The sequence below is a fragment of the Thunnus thynnus genome, chromosome 12 (assembly GCF_963924715.1).
Source record: "Thunnus thynnus chromosome 12, fThuThy2.1, whole genome shotgun sequence".
Classification (NCBI taxonomy): domain Eukaryota; kingdom Metazoa; phylum Chordata; class Actinopteri; order Scombriformes; family Scombridae; genus Thunnus; species Thunnus thynnus.
In genome coordinates, this window is record NC_089528.1 from 33,892,011 (window position 1) to 33,906,408 (window position 14,398).

At 45.5% G+C, this 14,398-nt stretch overlaps 1 protein-coding gene across 1 annotated transcript; it reads left to right on the forward strand.

Annotated features, from left to right (window-relative positions):
* The first annotated feature begins 6,257 nt into the window (after positions 1 to 6,257).
* Positions 6,258 to 13,267, forward strand: LOC137193470 (inositol monophosphatase 1-like). The gene is made up of 9 exons (XM_067604694.1): positions 6,258 to 6,713; positions 8,193 to 8,282; positions 8,904 to 9,037; positions 9,527 to 9,631; positions 9,943 to 9,988; positions 11,443 to 11,551; positions 11,686 to 11,794; positions 12,524 to 12,675; positions 12,761 to 13,267. The coding sequence occupies exons 2-9, from the start codon at positions 8,223 to 8,225 to the stop codon at positions 12,916 to 12,918; spliced, it is 873 nt and encodes a 290-aa protein (XP_067460795.1). The 5' UTR covers positions 6,258 to 6,713; positions 8,193 to 8,222; the 3' UTR covers positions 12,919 to 13,267.
* Positions 13,268 to 14,398: the final 1,131 nt, after the last annotated feature.

Here is a 14,398-nt window from a genome sequence, read left to right on the forward strand (position 1 = left end):
TAGCACCTGAGGGCCCACAGCATGACACCTGAGGGCCCACAGTGTAGCACCTGAGGGCCCATAGTGTAGCACCTGAGGGCTCACAACATGACACCTGAGGGCCCACAGTGTAGCACCTGAGGGCCCACAATGTAGCACCTGAAGACCCACAGTGTAGCACCTGAAGACCCACAATGTAGCACCTGAGGGCCCACAGTGTAGCACCTGAGGGCCCACAATGTAGCACCTGAAGACCCACAGTGTAGCACCTGAGGGCCCACAGTGTAGCACCTGAGGGCCCACAATGTAGCACCTGAGGATCCACAGTGTAGCACCTGAAGACCCACAGTGTAGCACCTGAGGGCCCACAGTGTAGCACCTGAAGACCCACAATGTAGCACCTGAGGGCCCACAGTGTAGCACCTGAAGACCCACAGTGTAGCACCTGAGGATCCACATCATGACACCTGAGGGCCCACAGTGTAGCACCTCAGGATTCACACCATGGACACCTGAGGGCCCACAGTGTAGCACCTGAAGACCCACAATGTAGCACCTGAGGGCCCACAGTGTAGCACCTGAAGATCCACAGTGTAGCACCTGAAGACCCACAACGTGACACCTGAGGGCCCACAGTGTAGCACCTGAGGATCCACAGTGTAGCACCTGACGGCCCACAACGTGACACCTGAGGGCCCACAGTGTTACTGGTTATTAACACTGGGCTGCAGCTGAGGCAGTTCTCTCTCTTCAGACACCTGTTGTGCTCTGGTTTAGTTATGTTGCCTTAAATTTGTTATACTTTGCATACATGAACCTGACAACACATACACACACACACACACACACACAACTACACACACACACACACACACACACACACACACACACACACAGACACACACATACACACACACACAACTACACACACACACACAACTACACACACACACACACACACACACACACACACACACACACACAACTACACACACACACACACACACACACACACACAACTACACACACACACACACACACAACTACACACACAACTACACACACACACACACACACACACACACACACAACTACACACACACACACACACACACACACAACTACACACACACACACACACACACACACACACACACACACAGACACACACATACACACACACACAACTACACACACACACACAACTACACACACACACACACACACACACACACACACACACACAACTACACACACACACACACACACACACACACAACTACACACACACACACACACACAACTACACACACAACTACACACACACACACACACACACACACACACACACACAACTACACACACACACACACACACACACACACACACACACATACACACACACAACTCTACACACACACACACACACAACTACACACACACACACACACACACACACACACACACACCTCACACCGATATTACTAATCTGTGTGAGGTGCGTGATGCATGAATGGATAGCGGTGTGTGTGTGTGTGTGTGTGTGTGTGTTTGTGTGTGTGTGTGTGTGTGTGTGTGTGTGTGTGTGTGTGTGTGTGTGTGTGTAGTTGTGTGTGTGTAGTTGTGTGTGTGTGTGTGTGTGTGTGTGTGTGTGTGTTTTCAGGCTGTAATCAGTGTTTAAATGTCAGACTGATAAACTGCAGCAGGAACAATAAGTTTCAAAACAAGATAAACTTAAACAGCTGAGGCACAGAGAGACTCACAGTCTGCTGCATTTACTTTAATACGGTTAGATTTATATACAGTAAATTATCGTAATACATATATTTACTCATATATGTATTCGTTGATGTTTATATATACATATATACAGTACCAGTCAGAAGTCTGGATACACCTGCTCATTCAAGGGTCTTTATTTTTGCTATTTTCTACATCGTGGAACAAAACTGAAGACATCAGAACTATAAAATAACACATATGGAATCATGTAGTAAACAAAACAGTGTAACAACCAACAAACCAAAATATGTTTCATATCTTAGTTCCCTCAGAGTCGCCACTATTTGCCCAGATGACAGCTTTATCCCATTTGCAAACCTGCAGAGCACAGAGGAAATGCTCTAAAATGATGCCTATGCTTGTGTGTGCTCAGGTGTTGAGCGTATCAATCTACAGACGGACTCATTTGCATAAAGTTGAGGTTGAGTCATGATTATGCAAGATATAGCGGTTGGTCTATCGTTATTTGACAAACTTACATTATTAATTTCTAGTTCACATTGTGGGTGTATGTGATGTGATATTGTGTATTTCATAGCCATGATGTCTTCAGTGCATAGTGTGTGTGTGCCCACATATTTAAACATAGAATGACTTTATATGTTTTCTATATGAACATAAATCTATATGTTGTAGTTTAAACATCATTTAATGTTAATTGTTAAATTGTTAGTCACTAATTATATATAAAGAATATAATTAGTGACTCAGCTAATGTTAGCTTCTCTAACAGGCTAACATCACCTGAGCTTTAACTAACATCAGTCAGGTCATGTGACTCAGGAGAAACAGGTACCACCTCACACCTGGGAAATACTCTCCTCTCATTGGCTCTCACGATATGTCTGTGACACAAAGTGAGCTGAACAACTGCAAGTCTCAGAACCAGAACCTGAGACTAATGACGAACAACAAGGACAGATGGCTCTCTAATCAGTGTTTGTTCTGTCAGACACCGAGATACTGACGTGTTGTATGATAGGAGACACGCTGACAATCTGACATGTTGATATGTTGTACTGTATGATAGGAGACACGCTGACAATCTGACATGTTGACGTGTTGTATGATAGGAGACACACTGACAATCTGACATGTTGGCGTGTTGTATGATAGGAGACACGCTGACAATCTGACATGTTGACGTGTTGTACTGTATGATAGGAGACACGCTGACAATCTGACATGTTGACGTGTTGTATGATAGGAGACACACTGACAATCTGACATGTTGGCGTGTTGTATGATAGGAGACACGCTGACAATCTGACATGTTGGCGTGTTGTACTGTATGATAGGAGACACACTGACATGTTGGCGTGTTGTACTGTATGATAGGAGACACACTGACACGCTGACATGTTGGCGTGTTGTACTGTATGATAGGAGACACGCTGACATGTTGACATGTTGTATGATAGGAGACACGCTGACACGCTGACATGTTGGCGTGTTGTACTGTATGATAGGAGACACACTGACATGTTGACATGTTGTATGATAGGAGACACACTGACATGTTGGCGTGTTGTACTGTATGATAGGAGACACACTGACATGTTGACATGTTGTATGATAGGAGACACACTGACATGTTGGCGTGTTGTACTGTATGATAGGAGACACGCTGACATGTTGGCGTGTTGTACTGTATGATAGGAGACACGCTGACATGTTGGCGTGTTGTACTGTATGATAGGAGACACGCTGACATGTTGTATGATTAGAGACACGCTGACATGTTGTATGATTAGAGACACGCTGACATGTTGGCGTGTTGTACTGTATGATAGGAGACACGCTGACATGTTGTATGATTAGAGACACGCTGACATGTTGTATGATTAGAGACACGCTGACATGTTGGCGTGTTGTACTGTATGATAGGAGACACGCTGACATGTTGTATGATTAGAGACACGCTGACATGTTGTATGATTAGAGACACGCTGACATGTTGGCGTGTTGTACTGTATGATAGGAGACACGCTGACATGTTGTATGATTAGAGACACGCTGACATGTTGTATGATTAGAGACACGCTGACATGTTGGCGTGTTGTACTGTATGATAGGAGACACGCTGACATGTTGGCGTGTTGTACTGTATGATAGGAGACACGCTGACATGTTGACATGTTGGCGTGTTGTACTGTATGATAGGAGACACGCTGACATGTCGGCGTGTTGTACTGTATGATAGGAGACACGCTGACATGTCGGCGTGTTGTACTGTATGATAGGAGACACGCTGACATGTTGGCGTGTTGTACTGTATGATAGGAGACACGCTGACATGTCGGCGTGTTGTACTGTATGATAGGAGACACGCTGACATGTCGGCGTGTTGTACTGTATGATAGGAGACACGCTGACATGTTGACATGTTGGCGTGTTGTACTGTATGATAGGAGACACGCTGACATGTTGACATGTTGGCGTGTTGAGACACGCTGACATGTTGACATGTTGGCGTGTTGTACTGTATGATAGGAGACACACTGACACGCTGACATGTTGGCGTGTTGTACTGTATGATAGGAGACACGCTGACATGTTGGCGTGTTGTACTGTATGATAGGAGACACGCTGACATGTTGACATGTTGGCGTGTTGTACTGTATGATAGGAGACACGCTGACATGTTGGCGTGTTGTACTGTATGATAGGAGACACACTGACATGTTGACATGTTGGCGTGTTGTACTGTATGATAGGAGACACGCTGACATGTTGACATGCTGGCGTGTTGTACTGTATGATAGGAGACACGCTGACATGTTGACATGTTGGCGTGTTGTACTGTATGATAGGAGACACACTGACATGTTGACATGTTGTCGTGTTGTACTGTATGATAGGAGACACGCTGACATGTTGACATGTTGGCGTGTTGTACTGTATGATAGGAGACACACTGACATGTTGACATGTTGGCGTGTTGTACTGTATGATAGGAGACACACTGACATGTTGACATGTTGGCGTGTTGTACTGTATGATAGGAGACACGCTGACATGTTGACATGTTGGCGTGTTGTACTGTATGATAGGAGACACACTGACACGCTGACATGTTGGCGTGTTGTACTGTATGATAGGAGACACGCTGACATGTTGGCGTGTTGTACTGTATGATAGGAGACACACTGACATGTTGACATGTTGGCGTGTTGTACTGTATGATAGGAGACACGCTGACATGTTGACATGTTGACGTGTTGTACTGTATGATAGGAGACACGCTGACATGTTGACGTGTTGTACTGTATGATAGGAGACACGCTGACATGTTGGCGTGTTGTACTGTATGATAGGAGACACGCTGACATGTTGACGTGTTGTACTGTATGATAGGAGACACGCTGACATGTCGGCGTGTTGTACTGTATGATAGGAGACACGCTGACATGTTGACATGTTGTACTGTATGATAGGAGACACGCTGACATGTTGACATGTTGTACTGTATGATAGGAGACACGCTGACATGTTGACATGTTGTACTGTATGATAGGAGACACGCTGACATGTCGGCGTGTTGTACTGTATGATAGGAGACACGCTGACATGTTGACATGTTGACGTGTTGTACTGTATGATAGGAGACACGCTGACATGTTGACGTGTTGTACTGTATGATAGGAGACACGCTGACATGTTGGCGTGTTGTACTGTATGATAGGAGACACGCTGACATGTTGACGTGTTGTACTGTATGATAGGAGACACGCTGACATGTTGGCGTGTTGTACTGTATGATAGGAGACACGCTGACATGTTGACGTGTTGTACTGTATGATAGGAGACACGCTGACATGTTGGCGTGTTGTACTGTATGATAGGAGACACGCTGACATGTTGACATGTTGGCGTGTTGTACTGTATGATAGGAGACACGCTGACATGTTGACATGTTGGCGTGTTGTACTGTATGATAGGAGACACGCTGACATGTTGACATGTTGGCGTGTTGTACTGTATGATAGGAGACACGCTGACATGTTGGCGTGTTGTACTGTATGATAGGAGACACGCTGACATGTCGGCGTGTTGTACTGTATGATAGGAGACACGCTGACATGTTGACATGTTGGCGTGTTGTACTGTATGATAGGAGACACGCTGACATGTTGACATGTTGGCGTGTTGTACTGTATGATAGGAGACACGCTGACATGTCGGCGTGTTGTACTGTATGATAGGAGACACGCTGACATGTTGACATGTTGGCGTGTTGTACTGTATGATAGGAGACACGCTGACATGTTGACATGTCGGCGTGTTGTACTGTATGATAGGAGACACACTGACACGCTGACATGTCGGCGTGTTGTACTGTATGATAGGAGACACGCTGACATGTTGGCGTGTTGTACTGTATGATAGGAGACACGCTGACATGTTGACATGTTGGCGTGTTGTACTGTATGATAGGAGACACGCTGACATGTCGGCGTGTTGTACTGTATGATAGGAGACACGCTGACATGTTGTATGATTAGAGACACGCCGCAGGTCACACTGTCACATTAGTGTCTCAAACTGAATTAACAGACACGACGAGTCTCTGAACAGGACGTCTTGTTCTCTGTCAGCTGACCAACCACACGTGCTGCCACTTCCTCGTGACCCGATGACCTCTGACCCCCCCTCCCCCCAGACCCTGCAGCTGTTTGAGGAAAATCACTCCACCTCTAAAATCAGGATATTTCTCAGTGAAGTTCTGCATGATACAAACTGTGAGAGAGGACAGAGGAAGAGGATGATGAAGATGTAATGTGTATGATGATGTCAGAGGGAGGAGCCTGTCAGCCTGTACAGCACTGTCATTGGCCAGCTGTGCTGCAGGGAGGCAGGAGCTGAGATCTGATTGGCTGTTTGTTCTATAAAAGGAGAAAAAGTTCAGAAGAGTTCACAGTTTTTCATTTTCCTCAGAAACTCGACTGCAGGTACAAACGAGCTGATTCCTGTTCTACTCTTCTTCTACTGGTTCTACTGTCTCTACTGGTTCTTCTGGTTTTACTGATTCTACTGGTTCTACTGTCTCTACTGGTTCTACTGATTCTACTGGTTCTACTGGTTTTACTGTCTCTACTGATTCCTGTTCTACTCTTCTTCTACTGGTTCTACTGTCTCTACTGGTTCTACTGGTTCTACTGATTCTACTGGTTCTACTGGTTTTACTGTCTCTACTGATTCCTGTTCTACTCTTCTTCTACTGGTTCTACTGTCTCTACTGGTTCTACTGGTTCTACTGATTCTACTGGTTCTACTGATTCTACTGGTTTTACTGTCTCTACTGGTTCATCTGGTTCTACTGATTCTACTGGTTCTACTGTCTCTACTGGTTCTACTGGTTCTACTGATTCTACTGGTTATACTGTCTCTACTGATTCCTGTTCTACTCTTCTTCTACTGGTTATACTGTCTCTACTGGTTCTACTGGTTTTACTGATTCTACTGGTTCTACTGTCTCTACTGATTCCTGTTCTACTCTTCTTCTACTGGTTCTACTGTCTCTACTGGTTCATCTGGTTCTACTGGTTCTACTGATTCTACTGGTTCTACTGTCTCTACTGGTTTTACTGTCTCTACTGATTTTACTGGTTCTACTGTCTCTACTGGTTCATCTGGTTCTACTGATTCTACTGGTTCTACTGTCTCTACTGATTCCTGTTCTACTCTTCTTCTACTGGTTCTACTGTCTCTACTGGTTCTACTGGTTCTACTGATTCTACTGGTTCTACTGGTTCTACTGGTTTTACTGTCTCTACTGATTCCTGTTCTACTCTTCTTCTACTGGTTCTACTGTCTCTACTGGTTCTACTGGTTCTACTGATTCTACTGGTTCTACTGTCTCTACTGGTTCTACTGGTTCTACTGATTCTACTGGTTCTACTGATTCTACTGGTTCTACTGTCTCTACTGATTCCTGTTCTACTCTTCTTCTACTGGTTCTACTGTCTCTACTGATTCTACTGGTTCTACTGATTCTACTGTCTCTACTGGTTCTACTGGTTCTACTATCTTTACTGTCTCTACTGGTTCTACTATCTTTACTGTCTCTACTGGTTCTACTATCTTTACTGTCTCTACTGGTTCTACTGTCTCTACTGGTTCTACTGTCTCCACATCTTTTAAATTTCTTCTTCTCTACTTTTGTCTTTTCTTTCTCCTCTCTCTGATTTCTATGTTGTCATCTTTTTATCCTGTTGTGAGTCTTCCTCTTCCTCTTCCTCTCTTCTTTGTCATGTTTCCTTCCTCCACTCTTCTTCCTCTATTCTATTCAATTTTATCCCATTTTTATGTATTTTATTCTGCTCTTTTATCCTCATCAAGCACTTTTGACTCCTCCACCTCTTCCTCTGTCTCTCTTCTTCTTCTTCTTCTCCTCTGTGACATCTGTGTTTCTTCTTCTTCTCTGTCAGGATTCTCTGCTCCTCCTCCTCCTCACCATCATGGCCGACTGGACCGACTGTCTGAACTTCGGCATCTCCATCGCCAAACAGGCCAGTGAGGTAAGAGCCAGCCGACCAATCAGAACGCAGCATAGACACAATTCGTATTAATAATAATTTAATGAATGCTTCTGTTTTAATGAGTTCCTGTTTGATGTTTTTGATTAGTATCTTAAAACATATTGATTATTATTAACTTAATTTGTTTTTTGGCTCCAAACCAATCAGAGGGCTTGTAGACAGTGATGTCATCAGGTGTTTCAGGTTAGCTGCAGGTCTCAGTTTCTATTGGACAGTCAAAGAAGAATGTCGACCAAACACGGCTCAGCAGCCGGTGTGTCTGTCCAACCAGGTGTAGGGGGCGTGTCCATCAGACGGGGTCAGGTTCAGTTCAGGTTTGATTAAAATGTTCAGGAATGTGAAGAATCAGAGTTTCAGTGTTTGAGTTCAGTAACACTCAGATACACCTGTAAGCACACAGGTGAGTTCAGCTGAGGTCATCAGGTGAGGTCATCAGGTGAGGTCATCAGGTGAGGTCGTCAGGTGAGGTCGTCAGGTGAGGTCGTCAGGTGAGGTCATCAGGTGAGGTCATCAGGTGAGGTCATCAGGTGAGGTCGTCAGGTGAGGTCGTCAGGTGAGGTCGTCAGATGAGGCCCGGACTGATGATACCTGTGTTCTCAGGTGGTTCTGTCGGCGTTCCAGCAGAAGAAAGAAGTGAAGCTGAAAAGTTCTCCGGCTGATCTGGTGACAGAAACGGATCAAAGAGTTGAGAAGATCCTGATCTCTGCCATCAGGAACCAATACCCTGACCACAGGTGCAGTTCTATTGGGTTCTGCTGGGTTCTACTGTGTTCTACTGTGTTCTACTGTGTTCTACTGTGCTCTAATGTGTTCTACTGTGTTCTACTATGTTCTACTGGGTTCTGCTGGGTCCTACTGTGTTCTACTATGTTCTACTGGGTTCTACTGTGTTCTACTGAGTTTTGCTGGGTTCTACTGTGTTCTACTGTGCTCTACTGGGTTCTACTGGGTTCTACTATGTTCTACTGGGTTTTGCTGGGTTCTGCTGGGTTCTACTGGGTTCTACTGTGCTCTACTGGGTTCTACTGGGTTCTACTATGTTCTACTGGGTTTTGCTGGGTTCTGTTGTGTTCTGCTGGGTTCTAATCTGCCTGGTAACAGCAGACAGGAGGTCTGCAGGTAAAGGTGTGTTCTGACAGGTGTATAGGGGAGGAGTCTGTTCTCATTAACACGTATGTTCTTATTTTACATGTATGTTCTTATTAACACGTGTGTTCTGACAGGTTTATAGGGGAGGAGTCAGTGGCGGCAGGTGAGCGTGTGCAGCTGACTGACGCTCCCACCTGGATCATTGATCCGATTGATGGAACCGTCAACTTTGTCCACAGGTGAGAGGCTCCGCCCATGTTGTGATGTCACTCTTAGGATAAGTTCTTATTGGTTAATTTATTCCACTGACTCCGCCTTTCATTAATCAGCACGTCCTGTTAGTGTTTCACAATAAAAGACTTCAAGCACAAGGAAAAGACTTTTATTGTGAAACAGCTAGAGGAAGATAATATATATATATATATATATATATGTATATATATATATATATATATATATGTTAATAATATTGATTGATTGATTGATTGAATGATTGATTTATCAGCTTTTTGACACGATCATTATTTTGACATGTTTGTTTCTCTGACAGGTTTCCGTTCGTGGCTGTTTCCATCGCCTTCACAGTCAACCAGCAGGTAAACTCACCTGTCAGCTGCAGCTCAGGTCAGAGGTCAGAGGTCAGAGGTCACTAATTCAAACTCTACCTGTATACTGTAATGTTTAGGAGATACACGTTAGTGTGCAGCAGCAGTCAGGTTCCTGTTCTTCAAGCCTTCTGATCACCGTCAGAACCTGCTGCCATTTAAAAGCTCAACGTGTGAGAGTGTAAGTGACTCAGTGTTCCACAGGTGCGACGTGTTCCACAGGTGCGACGTGTTCCACAGGTGTGACATGTCCCACAGGTGCGACGTGTCTCACAGGTTTGACGTGTTCCCCAGGTGTGACGTGTCTCACAGGTGTGACTCAGTGTTCCACAGGTGCGACGTGTTCCACAGGTGCGACGTGTTCCACAGGTGTGACATGTCCCACAGGTGCGACGTGTCTCACAGGTTTGACGTGTTCCCCAGGTGTGACGTGTCCCACAGGTGTGACGTGTCCCACAAGTGCGACGTGTTCCACAGGTGTGACGTGTCCCACAGGTGTGACGTGTCCCACAAGTGCGACGTGTTCCACAGGTGTGACGTGTCCCACAAGTGCGACGTGTTCCACAGGTGTGACGTGTCCCACAGGTGTGACGTGTCCCACAAGTGCGACGTGTTCCACAGGTGTGACGTGTCCCACAAGTGCGACGTGTTCCACAGGTGTGACATGTCCCACAAGTGCGACGTGTTCCACAGGTGTGACGTGTCCCACAGGTGTGACGTGTCCCACAAGTGCGACGTGTCCCACAGGTGTGACGTGTCCCACAAGTGCGACGTGTTCCACAGGTGTGACGTGTCCCACAAGTGCGACGTGTTCCACAGGTGTGACGTGTCCCACAGGTGCGACGTGTTCCACAGGTGCGACGTGTTCCACAGGTGTGATGGGTCTCACAGGTGCGACGTGTCCCACAAGTGCGACGTGTTCCACAGGTGTGACGTGTTCCACAGGTGTGACGTGTCCCACAAGTGCGACGTGTTCCACAGGTGTGACGTGTCCCACAAGTGCGACGTGTTCCACAGGTGTGACGTGTTCCACAGGTGTGATGGGTCTCACAGGTGTGACGTGTCCCACAGGTGTGACGTGTTCCACAGGTGCGACGTGTTCCACAGGTGTGACGTGTCCCACAGGTGTGACGTGTCCCACAAGTGCGACGTGTTCCACAGGTGTGATGGGTCTCACAGGTGTGACGTGTCCCACAGGTGTGACGTGTCCCACAGGTGTGATGGGTCTCACAGGTGTGATGGGTCTCACAGGTGTGACGTGTTCCACAGGTGTGACGGGTCTCACAGGTGTGACGTGTTCCACAGGTGTGACATGTCCCACAGGTGTGACGTGTCCCACAGGTGCGACGTGTTCCACAGGTGCGACATGTTCCACAGGTGCGACGTGTCCCACAGGTGTGACATGTAATGTGTGCAGAGACTCTTTGTCTGGTGTGTTGTTGCAGACGCAGTTCGGGATCGTTTACAGCTGTGTCGAAGACAAACTGTTCCACGCTCAGAGAGGAGGCGGAGCCTTTCTGAACGGAGAGCCGCTGCACGCCTCCGGACAGGAAGGTGACATCACGGCTATGACATCACAGCTATGACATCACATCACACACATGACAGACGGACGCAGGACATGAACACACACATGCTTTTTAAGGTGATATTGGGTTCAGTCTAACCGCTCTGTCTCGTCCAATCAGACGTCAGCAGGTGTGTGGTGGTGACAGAGATCGGAGCGGAGCGTGATGACCTCGCTCTGTCCACCATGACCTCCAACATCTTCAGACTGCTGAAACTACCTGTCCACGGGTGAGAACAGGCCACACCCCCACACTAATCTCTGATTGGTCCTTTAACAGGCCACACCCCCACACTAATCTCTGATTGGTCCTTTAACAGGCCACACCCCCACACTACTCTATGATTGGTTCTTTAACAGGCCACACCCCCACACTACTGTATGATTGGTTCTTTAACAGGCCACACCCCCACACTACTCAATGATTGGTTCTTTAACAGGCCACACCCCCACACTACTGTATGATTAGTTCTTTAACAGGCCACACCCCCACACTACTGTATGATTGGTTCTTTAACAGGCCACACCCCCACACTACTCAATGATTGGTTCTTTAACAGGCCACACCCCCACACTACTCAATGATTGGTTCTTTAACAGACCACACCCCCACACTACTCTATGATTGGTCATTTAACAGACCACACCCCCACACTACTCTATGATTGGTTCTTTAACAGGCCACACCCCCACACTACTCTATGATTGGTTCTTTAACAGACCACACCCCCACACTACTCTATGATTGGTCCTTTAACAGACCACACCCCCACACTACTCTATGATTGGTCCTTTAACAGACCACACCCCCACACTACTCTATGATTGGTCCTTTAACAGACCACACCCCCACACTACTCTATGATTGGTCCTTTAACAGACCACACCCCCACACTACTCTATGATTGGTCCTTTAACAGACCAGTTTACCAACTTAACGTGTTGTTGGCGTGTTGCAGGGTCCGTGCTCTTGGCACGGCGGCGGTCGACATGTGTCAGGTGGCGACAGGTGGAGCTGATGCCTACTATCACATCGGGATGCACTGCTGGGACATCGCCGCCTCCGCCATCATAGTGCAGGAGGCCGGAGGCATCGTCATGGATACGGATGGTCTGTAGCTGACGTGTGATGTCATATCTCACCTGTGTGTACCTGTGGGGGCGTCACCTCCTCTCACTGGTCTGTGTCTCCTCAGGCTCGCCGTTCGACATGATGTCCAGGAGAGTCATCGCGGCGAGCTCCTCCGCCGTAGCCAATCGCATCGCTCAGGTGATCCAGGCGTTCCCCTGTCGCCGTGATGACGAGGATCCTGACAAGTGTGTGTGTGGAGCCTCCGGTGTGAATGGATCGTAGGTCAGCTGATCATCTTCTGGACTCCTGATCAATATCTTCATCAATATTTATTCTGTTGATTACTTCGGCTGACCAATCAGAGCTCATCGGTGTGTCACCTGATTCATGAGATGTGTGATTATGAATTCATCATTAAAGACTGAAGAAGAAGAATATTACTGTTATCAATAACTGAATTCTGATGATCAATAATAATAATAAAGCAGGTTTATGACATCACGGCCGTCTGTGTGTGAAGTAACTGAGTCCTTTGCACTTCAGTCAGGTTTAGAGGTACTTATACTTCACATTACTGTAAAAAACTGTAAAGAACGTTAATATTCCAGCAGCTGGGAGCCAATAAAATACTGTAAAATAACACAAAATAAACCAGTCTGTCATTAAAATACACTTTATAGCTTTCATTTCACATGAAATGTGTATTTTTTGGCTTTTTAATAATGTAAAAACATTTAAATTAACATTAAATTCGCTAAAAGATGTGCGTCCAGCGTGACGGGATTTTAAGGGTTAATTCAGGCACTTTTTTCAGCTTGTGAGTGTTTGACCTGTAGACAAGCAGCTGCAGGACAAACATGCCTGTGTGTGTTGTTGTTATACCTGCGAGGACACACCTGGTTACTGTCCACATTCTCAATCAATACATCCAACTTTATTCAGGCTGTTTGACGCCTTTCAAACTAATCAAACTCTGTAAAACTCTTCAGTTCGCCGTCAATCTTCCACCTTAACACGACGTCTGTAATTAAAATACACTTTATAGCTTTAATTTCACATGAAATGTGTATTTTTTGGCTTTTTAATAATGTAAAAACATTTAAATTAACATTAAATTCGCTAAAAAATAATTAGGCTTAAAAACAGGGAAATGTACTGTTATAAACTGAGATCTTCTATTAATCTATATTTCAGTAATAAAATGATAAACCAGCAATAAAACATTTGATTTACTTTTTTTTTTCAATGTCACAATACTGTAGTAAAACTGGTGATCAGGTTTATAATTGCATCAATCTACTTCATTTAAGATCATACTAAGTGTAATTATTTTACATTAAATAGTACATTTACAGAATATGTTTGTCATTTTATTGACCTTTCATGTACCGTTGAAATACAGGAAACATCTGTCAAATAAAAAAAGAGACAGAAAGGACGTGTGCAGAATATAATATATATAAACAGTATGTATGTGCATGTTTTCCTGTTTGGGTTCATTTGTGCTTCCAGCTATTTTCCTCTGAAACTCCTCCACATGTTTGCTCTTGTAACCTTCTGATTGATGTTTGTCCTGCGTCTGAAGAAGAAACAGGACAAACATGATGGAACCAGTTTGTCTTTGAAGGCATCTTTCTGCTGATAAGCACCTGAACGCAGCGTTCAGTCTCCACAAACACATTTCAGTCTGTTAAAGATGTTTTAAATTCCCCGTCGAACAAACAGGATGAAACCGGTCACCACATCGTACAGAGCGTTTATG